Source organism: Schistocerca cancellata, chromosome 1, assembly GCF_023864275.1.
Source record: "Schistocerca cancellata isolate TAMUIC-IGC-003103 chromosome 1, iqSchCanc2.1, whole genome shotgun sequence".
Taxonomy (NCBI): Eukaryota; Metazoa; Arthropoda; class Insecta; order Orthoptera; family Acrididae; genus Schistocerca; species Schistocerca cancellata.
This window is the reverse complement of record NC_064626.1, coordinates 963,133,807-963,154,282: the sequence shown is the minus strand read 5'-3', so window position 1 is coordinate 963,154,282 and position 20,476 is coordinate 963,133,807. Positions and strand designations below refer to the sequence as shown.

The following is a 20,476-nucleotide window of genomic DNA, read 5'->3' as shown; positions in this document are numbered from 1 at the left end:
TGTTCATCAGCAGACATTTTTAATTCACAGTTTTGTAAAAATTCCAATAATATTTCACAGTACAAATCTCTGTCAAAGTAAGGAATGAACTGGCGCTGTAGCAGGTGAGGCCTATTGCTCAAATAGTTCTGTACAGGCCTTGATACTTCCTGACCTTCTGCAGTTTGTATATACAATAGGGCAACAGCTAACTCTGCTTTTCCACAAAAACACTGGTTCGTCAAATGTAAACGAATATTGATAATCTTTCCACAGTTTATATCATCTCCCAGCTGTGTAATGACAATAATTAATGCTTCAATTGACCTCCATCAAAAATGCATTTGAAAATTATTCAACTTCCTGAAAAGGCAGTTTTGACAAATGTAATTCACATTTTAAGTGGCCTGTGATGGCCATTTCATAAACAAAGTAAAATTATTTACCATTTAATAAATAATACTTTACATCATTAACTTTGTTGAAAAGTTTGTTACAATTTTTAAAGCAACTAAGAAAATAAAATAAAATTGAGCGTGCAGGTAGGATTGAACTCGGATTGGCTTTATGACATTCTAGCATGCTACTGACTGAGCTGTTTCACCTGTGTACTGGAATGCTACTTGTGACCGTATATGAGGTGCGTATGAGCTACGCTTAAAACTTCAGAGACCTTTTTCTTAGAATCTTCTGGATGGTGTGCATTGAGTTATTCTACCAAACTGTGAAGTCTGATCCTGAACTAAATTTCTGAAACTGGAACATCCCCTTGTTAGAGTGATGTTCATAAGATGGGGAATGTGAAAATCCATTAAAGAATGGGAAGAGCAGATTCTGAAGTTTCTGGATGGGGATGACTGCGTCCCTATGATGACATAGAATTCTGGTAAGAGCCCTCCTTCTGCCTCTCTCTCTCTCTCTCTCTCTCTCTCTCTCTCTCTCTCTCTCTCTCTCTCTCTCTCTTTACGTGCTTAATGCTTTGAAATTACAAATGAGCAAAGTTTTATTTTATTCTGTGAAAAAGAAACAATTTTTGGTGAAAGTCATCAAATATTAGATGACTTTATGATGAAGTACCACCTATCGTGGCAACATTACTTTTCTGGACACATGTTCATAGGACCACTTTTCCTCCATTTCCAGTCATGAATCTGTCCTTGCAGTTTGTGGATTTTGTTAATGTTCATGCTGTATATTCAGTTCGAAAAATGGTGTCATAACAAGTAATTTTTTTTTTTTTTTCGTGTTTTAGAGGCTGTGTAGTAGGGGCTTTTACCTCTGCCTGTGTCACTACCCCAGAGGATAGCATGGAATTTGTATATCAGAATGATTCTGTACATATTTTGAGTCACAGTCATTTCTCTAATATTCCCAAATTTTAATCGAAAATGCTTTGGCTATAGTGGGCCCAGAAATTACATTAGTTGCTCACCTGTTTTGGGTGCTTGCTGGCAGAGAAACGAAGACAATTATGCATGGAAACAGAGGGGACTATCAGTTTGTCAAAACCTGAGCTATGGTGACTGATACTGCTGTACCAATTAGATGTACTGAAGAGAAAACAGAGGAAATTGAAAAATAATAAATGTGTTCTATAATGTATTAGTAGAACACTTTTATTATTAATGAACAATTACTTTTTAAATTAAACACTCTGTCTGCATTACTCATTTTCACGGCTCCATATTCGCTTCAAGAAATGATTAAATAGAACTTCTGGTACAAGTAAAATTTCCAAATCTAATTTCAGCATGTTCCAAGAAAAATTCAAATACTTCAAAATAACAATTAGGGCTTTTACACAAAGTTTAGGGACAAGTCCCACATGCACTGCAGTAGACATATAGTATTAGAAACATCTTCTCTTCTGTTTGTGCCACGCACATGTTCATTTGTTAAGTCGTCTTCTTCTGTTAGTGAAAGTTATTGTTGTTGTTACTAGATGCCTCAAAATCCTCATCCGCTGTAGATTTTGCAACATTGCAGAGAACAAAACTGGCTAAGATCAGTTTGGAGTTTTTTTGTTTGAGCAAGTCTTATATTGTTTTGCAGAACTGGGAAACAACTTTTCACCAGTCCAAAGAACCATTTGACTGTCACTCTTTCCTTGAAGAGTATGATTTAGGCCCTCTCTTCAGGTGTCTGGATTCTGGAATGATGTCATATCATGGTGCAGTGTGATCCCCTTCATCTCCTAAAATTAAAGCATTACAGTGGTTCTCTCACAGTATGTGGCAGACATTATAGCTTATTGCATCACATACAGACCCCCAAGCATCGACACTTGTAAACGTGTCACTGTAATCACCAGGTGCCTGCCCATTGATATTAGGGAAGCCCTTTAGGTTAATACTAGGGTTGGAACTTAAATAGTGACAACTATTTATTCACAACCGATACAAAAGCATTACATGTTTGCACCTGTTACTGTCCTTCAAAGTAGTCACCAGCACTGTGCAGAACCTGTTGCCAGTGATGTGGAAAGCGTAGTATGCCTTTAGCAGAGCCTGTTCTGTTGATGGTGCGAATGGAGCGGTCTAAAGTTATGGTGATTCTCATGTATGACTGTGATGGTGTTACCCTAACGCATTATGTTCCTCCAGGGCAGACTGTCAGTGCACAGTATTACTGTTTGTTTTTGGATCATCACCTGCGATCAGCTTTGCAAAACAAGCAGCTGCACTTTCGGTGCAACCTACCCATCATTTTGCGCGACAATGCGCGGGTTCATACAGCGCTAGCTGTGTCTGCTCTGTTCGGTCAGTGGGACTGGGAAGTACTGTACCATCCACCTTACTCCCCGGAGTTAGTCCTAGTGACTTTGATTTTATTCCAAAGATGAAAGAACCACTTCGTGGCATTCGCTTCAGACCTGTTCCAGAGATTCGACAGGCAGTAGACCGCTCCATTCGCACCGTCAGCAGAACATGCTCTGGTAACAGTATACTCGCCTTCCACATCGCTGGCAGCGGGTTCTATATAACGCTGGTGACTACTTTAAAGGACAGTAACAGGTGCAAACATGTAACTCTTTTGTATTGGTTGTGAATAAATAGTTGCCACTATTTAAGTTCCAACCGTCGTATATTAGGCGTCATGTATTTGAGGATTTTATTAATGGTATTTACATGCAGTAGAAGGCTCCCACAGCAGATAGAAGCTGATATCTTGATTGCCACAGTGACATTTCACCTTTAATGTTTCGACTTCTCCTGTGTTTCTGGGTAATTGGATCCACAGTGGTGATTTTTTGGTAATATGTTTACGAACACACAAGAGTGTCAATGACACTGCTGCGTGGTTTATACCCAAGTCTTCTACACCAGTTTGAAAACCTTGGTCCACTGAATACTGCAAAAATGTTTTCATGTTCAGTTCTTTTGGAAGACTGCCCCTCTTCTTTCATGATTATCAGGAAGGGAGTGATTTGTCAGCCAAATAATTTTCTCATTTTTAAACTTGTATAACCTTCTACAGTTTTTCTCTTCTGTCTTTCTTTGAGATACGGGTGTCTTTTGTTGTCTTTCAAGCACCATAAATTCTGCCATTTTGACTAAATCGCTCAGTAACACTCCACCACAATAAAACTTAATTTAGTCTGAAGTATGCTGCTGAGTTAACTTCAAAACACTGTGTTTGTCTTCTGCTTGTGAGAAATGTCTCTCGTTTTATTCAAGTGAAATATGAGAATTTTCTTTGTGTTGAGCACCTTTCCCCACCATTTTACTCATATTGAGATCATTCTCACATGAAGTACATACTCTGACACTATTTATTCATGCCACCCTTACAATGTTTTCAATACTACAAAAAGGCTATCAGAAAACGAGCTTTCGGCCAACAAAGCCATTGTCGAAAGTAGACACCCGCCCCCCACACACACACAAAACTGCCAGAGACTCTGGTCGTGTGTGTGTGTGTGTGTGTGTGTGTGTGTGTGTGCGTGTGTGTGTTGGCCGAAAGCTGAAATCTCCGCTATATGTTGAGTAGCAGCTATCCTTTTGATAATACTGTTACTTTCCATCCTGGATTTTCCATTGTTAGAATGTTCTCAGAAATTGCAAGTGTAAAGTACATTCTTTGTTTTATAAATACGGCCCAATTTGTATAAGAGCAAAAAATCTAGCAGGCATTCTAATTACTGTACTAAAATTTGCCAGGATTGAAAATACAGTATTGTTTTCTATGTGTTTTGTTTAATGCGAAATTTTGTAAAGTGAAAAATAGTTTGTTCCCATTACTTTTGTGTTGAGTATTTTCCACTGTCAAAGAAGAAAACGACATTTCTAAATGTTTCCAGAATGAGATTTTCACTCTGCAGCGGAATGTACGCTGATATGAAACTTCCTGGCAGATTAAAACTGTGTGCCCGACCGATACTCGAACTCGGGACCTTTGCCTTTTGCGGGCAAGTGCTCTACCATCTGAGCTACCGAAGCACGACTCACACCCGGTCTCACAGCTTTACTTCTGCCAGTATCTCGTCTCCTATCTTCCAAACTTTACAGAAGCTCTTCTGTGAATCTTGCAGAACTAGCACTCCTGAAAGAAAGGATATTGCAGAGACATGGCTTAGCCACAGCCTGGGGGATGTTTCCAGAATGAGATTTTCACTCAATAGACAAAGGCTGATGAAAGAAGCACTGAAGAAGGCAAAGACCAATTTGTCAGCTAGTAAGGTGATGGTTTCTGTTTTTTGAGGTTCCCAAGATATAATTCTCATAGATTCCTTGGAAAAGGCAAAACCTTAACTGGAACCTTCATTGTTGGATTGATTGATTGATCGTAACTAGAATTGACTGGAAAAAGACCAATGTGGGCATGCAAAAAGTGCTGTTTCATCAGGATAATGCACCATCCACATATCAGTGATAACAATGGCAAAAGTGCATGAGTTGATTTCTTAATTGGTTCCTCATCCACTGTATTCAGTAGACTTATCCAAGTAACTTCTTCCTGTTCTGTAACTTGAAACTTGGACTTGCTGGGAAGAAATTTTCATCAAATGAGGAGTGATAGTTGCAGTCAACAAATATTTTGTGGAATTTGACAGAACCTATTTTTGTGATGGGGTGACAAAGCAGGAGAATTGCTGGACCAAACGTATATCACTCAAAGGAAACTATGTTGAAAAGTAAGGTGGGTTGTTTAAAAAACAATTTTTTCCTTGCTTTTTTACCATACTTATCAAACCACCCCCATATATCATCACAAGTATGTCTCATATCTGCATTAAAATATGTATATGTTGGTGTATGTCCACAATATATATTTTTTGTAATTGTCGTACATTCGTTATTGAGCATGATGTGAGCCATGTGACAGCGATATTTGATGTGGAGTGGAGAATTTATTCTTATTGGATTATACTCTACACGTATTATGCTGGCTTATTTACTGTAGGTGTTACCATAATTTTGACATGTTGAAGCAAAAAATTTTATTATAAGGTCTTACATAATCTCTGGTATATTCAGTTAACTTCATTATTGTATTAATATCACTTACATTTTATTAATATCACTGACTACATTCAGTGGGAGACACGGGGTTCCATTCACATCATACAGGGTGTTTCAAAAATGACCGATATATTTGAAACGGCAATAAAAACTAAACGAGCAGCGATAGAAATACACCGTTTGTTGCAATATGCTTGGGACAACAGTACATTTTCAGGCGGACAAACTTTCGAAATTACAGTAGTTACAATTTTCAACAACAGATGGCGCTGCAAGTGATGTGAAAGATATAGAAGACAACGCAGTCTGTGGGTGCGCCATTCTGTACGTCGTCGTTCTGCTGTAAGCGTGTGCTGTTCACAACGTGCAAGTGTGCTGTAGACAACATGGTTTATTCCTTAGAACAGAGGATTTTTCTGGTGTTGGAATTCCACCGCCTAGAACACAGTGTTGTTGCAACAAGACGAAGTTTTCAACAGAGGTTTAATGTAACCAAAGGACCGAAAAGCGATACAATAAAGGATCTGTTTGAAAAATTTCAACAGACTGGGAATGTGACGGATGAACGTGCTGGAAAGGTAGGGCGACCGCGTACGGCAACCACAGAGGGCAACGTGCAGCTAGTGCAGCAGGTGATCCAACAGCGGCCTCGGGTTTCCGTTCGCCGTGTTGCAGCTGCGGTCCAAATGACGCCAACGTCCACATATCATCTCATGCGCCAGAGTTTACACCTCTATCCATACAAAATTCAAACGCGGCAACCCCTCAACGCCGCTACCATTGCTGCACGAGAGACATTCGCTAACGATATAGTGCACAGGATTGATGACGGCGATATGCATGTGGGCAGCATTTGGTTTACTGACGAAGCTTATTTTTACCTGGACGGCTTCATCAATAAACAGAACTGGCGCATATGGGGAACCAAAAAGCCCCATGTTGCAGTCCCATCGTCCCTGCATCCTCAAAAAGTACTGGTCTGGGCCGCCATTTCTTCCAAAGGAATCATTGGCCCATTTTTCAGATACGAAACGATTACTGCATCACGCTATCTGGACATTCTTCGTGAATTTGTGGCGGTACAAACTGCCTTAGACGACACTGCGAACACCTCGTGGTTTATGCAAGATGGTGCCCGGCCACATCGCACGGCCGACGTCTTTAATTTCCTGAATGAATATTTCGATGATCGTGTGATTGTTTTGGGCTATCCGAAACATAAAGGAGGCGGCGTGGATTGGCCTCCCTATTCGCCAGACATGAACCCCTGTGACTTCTTTCTGTGGGGACACTTCAAAGACCAGGTGTACCGCCAGAATCCAGAAACAATTGAACAGCTGAAGCAGTACATCTATCTGCATGTGAAGCCATTCCGCCAGACACGTTGTCAAAAGTTTCGGGTAATTTCATTCAGAGACTACGCCATATTATTGCTACGCATGGTGGATATGTGGAAAATATCCGTACTATAGAGTTTCCCAGACCGCAGCGCCATCTGTTGTTGAAAATTGTAACTACTGTAATTTCGAAAGTTTGTCTACCTGAAAATGTACTGTTGTCCCAAGCATATTGCAACAAACGGTGTATTTCTATCGCTGCTCGTTTAGTTTTTATTGCCGTTTCAAATATACCGGTCATTTTTGAAACACCCTGTAGTTGCACAATAAAATTTCATTGCCTTTTCAGCAGAATTTAGAAGGAAACAATGTTTGATTTATATTTTAGAGGAATCCACACACAATTGTACTGTTATAATTTTCAGTCTGTGGTTTGTAGTCTCATACTCTTTAAGTGATTAAGATAGGCTGGGCTGTAATTCATATGCTGATTAAGATGCTATTGTAAGTTTCTATGAATAATTTGTAGTCATGTATTTGGTGCTCATTACAAGATGGTGTGCCTTTTATATGCTGATTAAGGTGTAACAGAAAATTCCTATGAATTTTTTGCTACATGGTTCGGTGTTTTCATTGAGCATTTGCTGTGGGTACTTAGTGAACTGAGTGTAGATTTGTATTTCATCCAAAATGTCCATTATTTGGCCTTTAGAGACATTGTGTAAAACAGATTTGTCTTGGTATTTTTAGTGGAGTGTTTATTCTCTCTGAGGTTCATACCAAAGTTGAAAGGTTATTTTTGCTTGTGTTTGTGTGATCTATATATCTCATTTTAAACACTCTGACTGTCTGTCCAGTCTAGGCTTTATTACATTTGCTGCATTCGTTATTTGTTTTTGTAAATGCCTGAATGTTTATATCATTGTTTTGTCCATTTTGTGAATAATGTTGGCTCCTAATGAGTTGCCTTTTTTGAGATTTTCTTTCTTTAAGTGTATAATTTATTCTATCCGATACTTGTCTTCAATATGGAGGTACTACAAATTTAATTTCTTTTTTTATGGTTTGTTAATTAGCTCTGGGTTATAGCCATTACCGATTGCTACTGCTCTGAGTGTGTTCAATTCTGATTTAATATTTGCATTGCTGAGAAAGTGTTGGGTGATGTGATCTACTGCTGATCTAAAGTGTGCCTCTTGATGGCTACGTGGGTGACAAGAACTATTATGAAAGATGATATGTGCAGTTGTGGATTTGCAGAAGGTTTTGAAAGTATATATTGAGTTTGTATTTGTGACATTTAAGTCGAGGAAGTTAATGCTATTGTTAACATAATGTTCTATTGTGAAATTGACGTTTTTGTGCATATATTGTTAAACTGTTGTTGGAAGTCACCAATTTCTGCTACTGATCCGTTAAATATAACAACAAAATTTCATTGCCAGTTGCATTACATTATTCGTTAAATAGAATGATGATGTCATATATGCTTCTTAAAGAGTATTAATTTCCTTTTCCAGTGGTCTTGTCCTTAAAAGAACTTATTTTGTAGTTGGCTGAGAAATATATTTCCCAGTGTGAAAGACAAGCAGCTGCCCATCCACAAGACCATCTTTCTGTGAAAATATTTGGTCATCGAAGCTAAAATCATTTTAGGATAATATTATAGTTAGTGGTTCTACTAATTCATATTTCTGCTTGAGATACTTTTCAGTATTTCAAGGGGTTTTCTTTTATGGTGTAAACAGTCTCACCATTTCGTGCACTGGTGTGTAGATTACTTACATCTAAAGAAAAGAATCTATTGTTGTCTGTAATTGTTATGTTTTTTTTATTTTTTTTTTTTTATTTTTGCACTTAAGTCTGCCGAGTTTGTGATGGTGTATTTGTAATTGTCACACACAGTTTTGCTCAGCCATTTCTCAATTAAGCATTCAGGACTGTTGATACTGTTTCCAATAGGTCTAATTGGATCACTTGTTTTATGTACTTTTGGTTGTGCTCTTAGCGTGGGGCATTTTGGGTTTGTGATGATAAACCTATTCTGTTCTTTCCGTGTTCAAAGAAATTCAGATTTTTTATTGTTCTTTTTTATTGACACTTGGAATTGGTTGTGGGGTCTTTATATATACTTGCAAAGTTATTTGCCTTAGAGAATTCAAGTGTTTTATTTATGTACTCAATTTTCTTCATCAAGATGATCTATTGACTTTTTCTGCTTTTAATGCTAATGTATTATGGGCTTTTAGTTTTTATTAATGTTGTACATGTGTTGTAGTTCCTGCTTTTGGTTGTTGTTTTTCCTTATCATATTGTCTGTTGTATAAGGATCTGTTGCTTTGGCAATTTTGCTACCTATACTGTTGCGCTCTACTAAAGGAAGTCTTCCCATGACAAGTGCAGCTTTGGTGTAGCCTATCATGGAAACTGCATTGGTAGCTTTTAGTTTTGGCACAGATTAATTTTGAGTCGTTTTTGTAACAGGCTCATTTTCTTATTATTAAGGACAAGATTTGTTAATTAACTTTTCGGGAAGTTTCAACCAAGATTTGTTTGTGGACATATCTTCAGCACTAGTAATCGTAGTTATAAAAGATTTATATTTCTCATTATATCTTATTCTAGCAGTGTCAATTGTACTGTCTATGTCCTCATTAATGGCATTCATTATTTTATTGAATATAGGTGCAGATAACGTATTTCCAATGTGTTAAATGTAGTTTGGTGTTTACGAATTTATCCTGCTTGTTTTTGTCTGTTATCTCTTCTTGTAGCTGTTTACAACCACTTTTCTACTTTACCACCTGTGGTACATGTGTATTCACTCTAACGTTGACAGTAGCATAAATTCTATGGTTACTCTGCTTTGTAGGCAACACCTTTGGCATTTATCCTCATTTTTAGCTTTTTTCTCTGGAATGTTAATACTACATCTTAAGCCTGGTCATGTAGATCACATCATGCTGGGTAGTGAAGGTACCACAATTAAGGAAAATATAAATTATACACATACATTGACATATTATTTTAAGGTGTAACTACAACTGTGAGATCTTTTAATGCAGATATGATATATATTTAAGTGTAATGACATAAATAGAACTGCCCATGCCAACCATTTCCTAAATACAAATAAGTAAGTAGTTACTACGTAAACTAGTTTATCACTGACTAGCTGTGTCCTGTAGTTTTGCCCTTGGCAAAACAGTTATTTATTTAAAAAATGCCTGGTTATACATATTTATTCCAATCTTCTGTTAGTCCATCCCCTCCTCTCCCTCTCTCTGTCCACCCCCTCATCCCCCCATCTGTGTTTGTCTCATCCTTACCTTTATTTCTGTCCATCTCCTCCTCTACCCTTCCTTTGTCTATCTCCTCCATTCCCCTCTCTATCTGTCCAGCTGCTCACCCAGTTTCTGTCTCCATTTTATCATCCTCACCCTAATAGGAGGTTGGCAGTACTTAGCCCACAGTATTTCTTTCCAGTTCGTAACTAGTTTGTGTACCATATTTGGTTGAAATCGTTCCAGGTATTTAGGATGAGCATTTTACCCTTTGTTTTGCCCGCATATGCATGTGTCAAACGTATTTCACATGTATGTAACATATTTCACCCATATTTGTACACATATTTCACCTTTATTTCTTGCGAATTTCACCCAGAAATTCATTTTCACACATCTCATTGTTTGTGATAATGTATCTCCTGAACTATGTGTCATAGAGTGGTATAATTATGCAGGTACATCCTGTGGTATATGTGGCTAATGTCTGTGAAAAGTGTTGTGAACAGAATTAGTATTAAAGAATAACACATTAAAACATCATGCATGATGAGGGCAGTTTTTCACATATCTCGGTATTTCACCTCATATTTCCTGAGCTATGAGGGATGTTCTGAAAGTAAGTTTCGTCATCGTTTTTGGAAGATAAGATGCTACACCAGGTGACACATACAAACACCTTTTGAATTCACATCCATTGCTGGTTCAATGACGGAAGGGGCATCAGCGGAGGAGCAATGACGTGTGTGCAGAATGCCAAAGATGAGAGAGAAACAGCAGACCAGTGTGCCCAATCACGATAATAGATGGACATGTACTGACAGTGTGGTCACCAGTGAAATTGTATGCTATTATCCAGCTTGAATGGATATGTGGGACTAATGCATCCATCATCATTGAGTGCCTGCAGGCTGTGTATGGTGAACAGGCCACGACTCATCAAATGTTTAGTTGCTGGTGTTCCATGTTCAGAGAAGGAAGGCATAGTGTGGAGGATGAAGGCCATAGTGGGTGTCCCTTCGCATCCATGAATGGAAAACAACATTGCTGACGTGGAGCACGCTGTGCAACAATTTCTTGCATCCCAGAGTGGTATCTTCAAACTGATTGCATTCAGTGACGACAAATGTCTCAAAGTCTGTGGTGACTGTGTTGAAAAATAGTGCAAGGTGTATAGTTCATAATGCCATGGTATATTATTTTTGCCAATAGTTTCCATGTGAAAGACAATGACAAAACGTAACTTTCAGAACATCCTCGTATGTGTCGTACAGTGGTATTTATTTTTGTAGGTACATTCAATGACATGTGGTTGCGAAATGCTTTGCAAATAGAGTTTGTTACAAAGAAGTAATGAACTCGAATGTCATTCATGACGAGGCAGTTTTTTATGCATGTCAGTGTTTATGACGACATATCTCCTGAACTATGTGTCATAAAATGATATAATTTTGTTGGTATGATCAGTGGTATATGTTAATACTGTCTGCAGAATGTCATGAATACTGTTAGTAGTAAAGAATTAATAAATTAGAATATCATGCTTCATGTGTCAGTTTTACTGTGTGAACAGCGAAAATGTGATTTTTTTCCTCTTTTTTTTCTTTCATCATTTTATGGGGTTGTTAACAAGAAAAAGTTTCATAAAGATTTGAAATTCTGGGTAAGGTTTGTAGCAAATCACTAACTACTCTCCTTCTCAATCAATGGGTGAACAAAGTGTGGGTATCCATGTGTCATGGGTGAGATACCTTTTGGTGTTAAATATTTAAAAATGTCTGTGTTCAGTATTTGAGCGCTACAAGATGCGTTGTACTGAAAATGTTTACGTTATGACATACTGTGGCTGTTAGTGGTTTGTGAGGTAAATAGTCATGGTTATGTGATCTAAAGTATTGTTTTTTCTTTTTTGTACAGGAAGTAAAGGATGTTTTTAAAATGTATGGTATTGATGTAGACAGTCGGCATCTTCTTTTGGTTGCTGATTATATGACATTTGATGGAACATTTAAACCACTTAGTCGCAGAGGAATGGAAGATAGTTGTTCACCACTACAGCAGATGTCTTTTGAGTCATCATTAAACTTCATCAGACATGCTGCCTTGCAAGGTATGTAGAGTTTTAAGAGAGCATAAAAGTTTTGTGTTATTCAATGTCTCTTACTTAAAATGAAAAAGAATGATGGATACATACTTTTAAATAACAACAAAACTTGGGTTAAGTTGAAAGCTTTTGTGCAGCTTTGGCTAGATTGAATTTAGATATGCACAGAGGCATTCCCATTGTGGGAACTGAACAAAAATTGTAGTGGGGAAATTAAAGCTCAGTTTTTATGCATTTGTACACACATTTGAGTCATGATTGTATGTCTGGCATACTTCATGAAGCTTTTTAATGGTGCAAGATGTGGTACACTATCCTGGTGCCTGTAAGTGATAAGAGGTCAGAGGATGCATCACAGTGGGTGGTACTAGCAGTAACTTAATGATGCTTCTCATGTAAGAGGTGATCCACCTGCACCAGTCAGAAGATCTAGGTGTTGTTACATGCTGTATCTAACCTTCTCCTAGGTGCTTGAAGGCAGTTTAAAGAAGGGCAAATTTTTAGTTATGAAATTTCTTGAAGAAAACTCAAGTACATTCCTGAATCAGATATTCACTTCTTACATGGAAACTTGGGAAATTTGCCTGTTTTTCTATGTAGATTGCATGCACAGGTTTCCTGCCTACTGTTATTACTAGGCACGTATTAAAATTTGTCAGTGATTTATTATTAAGCTGTAGGGAAACCTCTTGCATCCATTAAATATGCTAGGAAATCCATATGTTTTAAAAAAAACGGATATGGCACAAAAGTTAGAAGTGGGAGGGAGATACTGCTTTAGCAAATTTGTGTTTAAAAATAGTTCAGAGATTAGATTAGATTTACTTCGTTTCCAATTGATCTGCAGTGATGTGGTCCTCCAGGACGTAGAACATGTCAGAAAAACAATAACACATGACAAATATTTTCAGCTAAAATAAATAAGCTAATGTACCTTCCACAGGTCCCAAGTGGAATGATCGTCTTTTTATTTTATTTATTTATTTTCTTAAGGAACACTGTATGAAAGGATCATTCTGCAACACTCATTTACTAAGATCGCATTAATGAACTGAATTTGAAATTTAAGACAATATGTTCTTCCTATTTATAAGGTTGTTGTTGTTGTGGTCTTCAGTCCTGAGACTGGTTTGATGCAGCTCTCCATGCTACTCTATCCTGTGCAAGCTTCTTCATCTCACAGTATCTACTGCAACCTACATCCTTCTGAATCTGCTTAGTGTATTCATCTCTTGGTCTCCCTCTACGATTTTTACCCTCCACACTGCCCTCCAATGCTAAATTTGTGATCCCTTGATGCCTCAAAACATGTCCTACCAACCGATCCCTTCTTCTAGTCAAGTTGTGCCACAAACTTCTCTTCTCCCCAATCCTATTCAATACCTCCTCATTAGTTACGTGATCTACCCACCTTATCTTCAGCATTCTTCTGTAGCACCACATTTCGAAAGCTTCTATTCTCTTCTTGTCCAAACTAGTTATCGTCCATGTTTCACTTCCATACATGGCTACACTCCATACAAATACTTTCAGAAACGACTTCCTGACACTTAAATCTATACTTGATGTTAACAAATTCCTCTTCTTGAGAAACGCTTTCCTTGCCATTGCCAGTCTACATTTTATATCCTCTCTACTTCGACCATCGTCGGTTATTTTACTCCCTAAATAGCGAAACTCCTTTACTACTTTAAGTTCCTCATTTCCTAATCTAATTCCCTCAGCATCACCCGACTTAATTTGACTACATTCCATTATCCTCGTTTTACTTTTGTTGATGTTCATCTTATATCCTCCTTTCAAGACACTGTCCATTCCGTTCAACTGCTCTTCCAAGTCCTTTGCTGTCTCTGACAGAACCACAATGTCATCGGCGAACCTCAAAGTTTTTACTTCTTCTCCATGAATTTTAATACCTACTCCGAATTTTTCTTTTGTTTCCTTTACTGGTTGCTCAATATACAGATTGAATAACATCGGGGAGAGGCTACAACCCTGTCTTACTCCTTTCCCAACCACTGCTTCCCTTTCATGCCCCTCGACTCTTATAACTGCCATCTGGTTTCTGTACAAACTGTAAATAGCCTTTCGCTCCCTGTATTTTACCCCTGCCACCTTCAGAATTTGAAAGAGAGTATTCCAGTTAACATTGTCAAAAGCTTTCTCTAAGTCTACAAATGCTAGAAACGTGGGTTTGCCTTTTCTTAATCTTTCTTCTAAGATAAGTCGTAAGGTCAGTATTGCCTCACGTGTTCCAACATTTCTACGGAATCCAAACTGATCTTCCCCGAGGTCGGCTTCTACCAGTTTTTCCATTCGTCTGTAAAGAATTCGCGTTAGTATTTTGCAGCTGTGACTTATTAAACTGATAGTTCTGTAATTTTCACATCTGTCAACACCTGCTTTCTTTGGGATTGGAATTATTATATTCTTCTTGAAGTCTGAGGGTATTTCGCCTGTCTCATACATCGTGCTCACCAGATGGTAGAGTTTTGTCATGACTGGCTCTCCCGAGGCCATCAGTAGTTCAAATGGAATGTTGTCTACTCCCGGGGCCTTGTTTCGACTCAGGTCTTTCAGTGCTCTGTCAAACTCTTCACGCAGTATCTTATCTCCCATTTCGTCTTCATCTACATCCTCTTCCATTTCCATAATATTGTCCTCAAGTACATCGCCCTTGTATAAACCCTCTATATACTCTTTCCACCTTTCTGCCTTCCCTTCTTTGCTTAGAACTGGGTTGCCATCTGAGCTCTTGATATTCATACAAGTGGTTCTCTTATCTCCAAAGGTCTCTTTAATTTTCCTGTAGGCAGTATCTATCTTACCCCTAGTGAGACAAGCCTCTACATCCTTACATTTGTCCTCTAGCCATCCCTGCTTAGCCATTTTGCACTTCCTGTTGATATCATTTTTGAGACGTTTGTATTCCTTTTTGCCTGCTTCCTTTACTGCATTTTTATATGTTCTCCTTTCATCAATTAAATTCAATATTTCTTCTGTTACCCAAGGATTTCTATTAGCCCTCGTCTTTTTACCTACTTGATCTTATGCTGCCTTCACTACTTCATCCCTCAGAGCTACCCATTCTTCTTCTACTGTATTTCTTTCCCCCATTCCTGTCAATTGTTCCCTTATGCTCTCCCTGAAACTCTCTACAACCTCTGGTTCTTTCAGTTTATCCAGGTCCCATCTCCTTAAATTCCCACCTTTTTGCAGTTTCTTTAGTTTCAATCTGCAGTTCATAACCAATAGATTGTGGTCAGAATCCACATCTGCCCCAGGAAATGTCTTACAATTTAAAACCTGGTTCCTAAATCTCTGTCTTACCATTATATAATCTATCTGATACCTTTTAGTATCTCCAGGATTCTTCCAGGTATACAACCTTCTTTTATGATTCTTGAACCAAGTGTTGGCTATGATTAAGTTATGCTCTGTGCAAAATTCTACAAGGCGGCTTCCTCTTTCATTCCTTCCCCCCAATCCATATTCACCTACTATGTTTCCTTCTCTCCCTTTTCCTACTGACGAATTCCAGTCACCCATAACTATTAAATTTTCATCTCCCTTCACTACCTGAATAATTTCTTTTATCTCGTCATACATTTCATCTATTTCTTCATCATGTGCAGAGGTAGTTGGCATATAAACTTGTACTACTGTAGTAGGCATGGGCTTTGTGTCTATCTTGGCCACAATAATGCGTTCACTATGCTGTTTGTAGTAGCTAACCCGCACTCCTATTTTTTTATTCATTATTAAACCTACTCCTGCATTACCCCTATTTGATTTTGTATTTATAACCCTGTAATCACCTGACCAAAAGTCTTGTTCCTCCTGCCACCGAACTTCACTAATTCCCACTATATCTAACTTTAACCTATCCATCTCCCTTTTTAAATTTTCTAACCTACCTGCCCGATTAAGGGATCTGACATTCCACGCTCCGATCCGTAGAACGCCAGTTTTCTTTCTTCTGATAACGACATCCTCTTGAGTAGTCCCCGCCCGGAGATCCGAATGGGGGACTATTTTACCTCCGGAATATTTTACCCAAGAGGACGCCATCATCATTTAATCATACAGTAGAGCTGCATGTCCTCGGGAAAAATTACGGCTGTAGTTTCCCCTTGCTTTCAGCTTTATAAGGTAATAAATATATAATAGAACTACAATACTCAATTACAATGAGCACACAACTGCACTGAAATGGTGCAGAAGTTAGACTGTACTACACACACACACACACACACACACACACACAGTTGGTTCTACTGAGAAATAGTACTAAAAACAGAGAAAAGACACATCAGACAAATAAAACAAATCTCTATAATCCACTTTTAATAGTGCTTTTTTCACTCTTTAAGTGTTTTAACACTCACATTTGTTTATAATAATACTGGAGTAGTTTGTAATGAAAAAAACTTGTTTTATTAAATCCCTGTACCTCTCTGTTTCGTGTACACAAGAAATTGTGAACATTAGATATGCCACAGTTGCGGCCAATTATGGAAAACCAGTACTGGAAATACAGGGTGTATATAAAGTCCGGAAACACTTTCAGTTATTTATTACACAAGAACCAAACATTGTACAGATATCATACATATGTCATTTTGAAGAGAAACCCCTCCCTCCCTCTCCCTCTCCCCATTCCCCCTCCCCCCACCCTCCCCTCTCCTATCTCTCTCTCTCTCTCTCTCTCTCTCTCTCTCTCTCTCTCACACACACACACACACACACACACACACACACACACACACACACACACACCAGAAGAAGATATTGTTTAATTGACATTTGCATCTGTTTTTACTGTCTGGCACCACTCATAATATTAGCTCTTTGCACATTTATTTGATGGTAACAAAATTAATTTGTATATAGAAATTATTTTACATCAAAACTGTTTACATTTCTAGCAGGTCACAGGAAATGTTTATAATAGTGGCTTGAGAATTTCCTTTTATGTCGAGTTTTGATTCTATGATTTGTGTGTATGCATTGCTGATTTGAATATAATTAGATATTACTTTGCTGCTGATTATTTTCCTTTTGGTTTAATTTTATTGAGTTTTAGTATTTGTTCATTAATAATTACTGCTAGAGGTTCAGTTTATTTAACTTCAGAATTCATAAAATTAATTGTACATTAACAAGCGCATTGATTACATGCAGGTAAACGAGATGAACTGGAGTCTCCATCATCCCGCATCATGGTTGGTCGTCCGTGTCGATCTGGCACTGGTGCCTTCTCCTTACTACACAAATTGGACATTCCTGAAGATTTTACTTTGTGATTTTTTGTTGATATATTATCACTTATCAAGTAGCTGTGATTTCCACCAATTTGACACAGTCTACAGAGTGTGATTTTATCTTCTGTGTATTCATGCAGAAAATCCCATGAAAATACTGTATACAGTTGCTGTTTCTGTACAAACTAAACACACTGTACATATTACTGCTGTAAATAAATATGTTTTTGTATTTGAATAATCATTTGGTTGAACTTAATATGTTAGACCATAATTTCTTGCGTTTTTGAGTGCTTACTAGGCACAACCTTTTATTTGAATAACAGTGTAGTGTACAGTACCGCTATTGTTATCGACGCTTGTATCAACCCTCGTATCATACAGGCTTTTGTTTGTTTGGTTAGAACAGCTCAGTGTCGGTTAGACCATCAGCGAGAGCAGCACCGCTAGTTCCTGCTACTAATAAGATGAGTATACCGTTCGCTTGTTACATATTTTTCGAGCTTCAAACAGGAGTTGGCGATCCTTCACTCACAGCTCCAGGCTGCTTTGGTTTCCGACACACAGCTTAAGGCTGCCACCAATGGGCGTCACTGTGGGGGATCAAACACGGGGCTGTGAGGGACATTGAGCACGTCCCACGTGTCCTCCAATTGGTCCACTGCTGTGGCCACCCAGGTTACTGCCTGCACTGAGGTTGACCCCTCACCCGTGGTTGAGTGGACGATCATTCAAAAGTCTGGCAGGCAGCGAAAAACTCTCTGAGGGGCCGATTGCAGGGCCTCCCTGGTTCGTTTGACGAACATATTTCGGGTGTCATCTGTGGCTGATGATGTCTCACAGCCGGATGCAGTCACTCACCCTGTTCCAGAGGAAGCTTCTCAGCCCGCAAGGTCTGGGCATTCACTGAGGGTGGGTTTGCTGGTAGTTGGGAGCTCCAATGTTAGGTGCGTAATGGTGCCCCTTAGGAAAATGGCTGCCAAGAAGGGGAAGGAAGCCAGTGTGCATTCTGGGGGGAGTAATTCCGGATGTAGAAATGGTGCTTCCAGATGCCATGAAGAGTACAGGGTGCAGCCAACTGCAGGTGGTGGCTCATGTCAGTACCAGTGATGTGTGTTGCTTTGGATCAGAGCAGATTCTGTCTGGTTTCGGGTGGCTAGCAGAAATTGTAAAGACAGCCAGTCTTGCTTCCGAGACTAAGGCGGAGCTCACCATCTGCAGCATCGTCGATAGAACCCACCTTTGGTGCAGAGCTGAGTGGAGGGTCTGAATCAGAGGCTCAGGGGGTTCTGTGACTGTGTAGGCTGCAGATTTCTTGACTAGGGTCATCGGGTGGTGGATTTCCGGGTTCCACTGAATAGGTCAGGAGTCCACTACACACAGGAGGTGGCTACACGGGTAGTGGGGCCTGTGTGGAAGGGACTAGGCAGTTTTTTAGGTTAGAGGGTCTCAGGGAACCACAGAAGGGACGTCCATCTAAAAGTGGGCAGGTAAAACACAATAAGGTAGCTGTAGAAACGAATGGTATTGTAGTTGTAAATTTTCGTAGCTGTGTTGGGAAAGAACCAGAGCTCCAAGCCCTAATAGAAAGCATTGAAGCTGAAATAGTTCTAGGTACAGAGAGCTGGCTAAAGCCGGAAATAAGTTCAGCCAAAATCTTTTGAAACGATCTAACAGTGTTCAGAAAGGATAGATTAAATACGATTGGTGGTGGAGTATTTATCGCTCTCAGAGGTAGTTTACCTTGTAGCGAAATTGAAGTAGATAGTTCGTGTGAAATAGTATGGGTAGAGGTTATACCTGACAATCGGACTAAACTATTAATTACAACGTTTTACTGACCCCTGACTCAGAAGATATAGTTGCTGAACAGTTCAAAGAAAACTTGAGTCTCATTTCAAATAAGTACCCCGCTCATACAATTATAGTCGGTGGTGACTTAAATCTACCCTCGATATGCTGGAAAAATTATACGTTTAAAGCCGACGGCAGGCATAAAAGTCATCCGAAATTGTACTGAAGGCTTTCTCAGAAAATTATTTTGAACAATCAGTTCATGAGCCCACTCAAAGCATAAATGGTTGCGAAAGCATACTTGACCTTTTAGCAACAAATAATCCTGGACAAATAGTGAGTATTGTGATGAATACGGGATTAGCGACCACAAGGCAATTGCTGCTAGGCTGAGTACCATAACACCTACAACTATCAAAAAGAAATGCGAAGTTAATCTATTTAAAAAAGCTGATAAAAATGCTCTTAATGTCTTTTTAAGAGACAGTCTTCACTCCTAACGATATGATCATGTAAGTGTAGAAAAGTTGTGGATTGTTTTCAAAGAGATAGTATTGACAGCAATTGAGAGATCGCATAAATTAATAAGTGATGGTACTGATCCCCCATGGTACACAAATAGGGTCAGATTGTTGTTGCAGAAGCATGCCAAATTCAAAAGAACGCAAAACCCCCAAGATTGGCAAAGTTTTAGAGAAGTTCGAAATATAGCTTGTACTTCAATGTGAGATGCTTTTAATAATTTCCACAACGAAATTCTGTCTCGAATTCTGGCAGTAAACCCAAAGAGATTCTGGTCATACATAAAGCACACAAGTGGCAAGACGCAATCAATACCTTCACTGCGCAATAACAGCGGTGAAGTCACTGATGACAGTGCCACTAAAGCAGAGATATTAAATACGGTTTTCTGAAACTCCTTCACCAAAGAAGATGAAGTAAGTATTCCTGAATTCCAATCAAAGACAACTGCCAAGGTGAGCAACATGGAAGTAGATAGCCTCGGAGTAACAAAGCAACTTAAATCACTTAATAAAGGCAAGGCCTCCAGTCTAGATTGTATACCAGTCAGGTTCCTCTCAGAGTATGCTGATAAAATAGCTCCATATTTAGCAATTATATACAACCACTCGCTCACAGAAAGATCCGTACCTAATGACTGGAAAATTGCTCAAGTCACACCAATACCCAAAAAGGGAAGTAGGAGTAAACCGCTGAATTAGAGGCCGATATCACTAATGTCAATTTGCAG

At 38.8% G+C, this 20,476-nt stretch overlaps 1 protein-coding gene across 1 annotated transcript in view; it reads left to right on the top strand.

Annotated features, from left to right (window-relative positions):
• LOC126088396 (DNA-directed RNA polymerase I subunit RPA1) overlaps positions 1-17,649 on the top strand; it is a 326,390-nt gene extending 308,741 nt beyond the window's left edge. Inside the window, exons 31-32 of the mRNA XM_049906539.1 lie at positions 11,980-12,172; positions 17,351-17,649. Coding sequence (XP_049762496.1) covers positions 11,980-12,172; positions 17,351-17,472 — 315 coding nt within the window. The 3' untranslated portion in view covers positions 17,473-17,649. The remainder of the gene's footprint in view (positions 1-11,979; positions 12,173-17,350) is intronic.
• Positions 17,650-20,476: the final 2,827 nt, after the last annotated feature.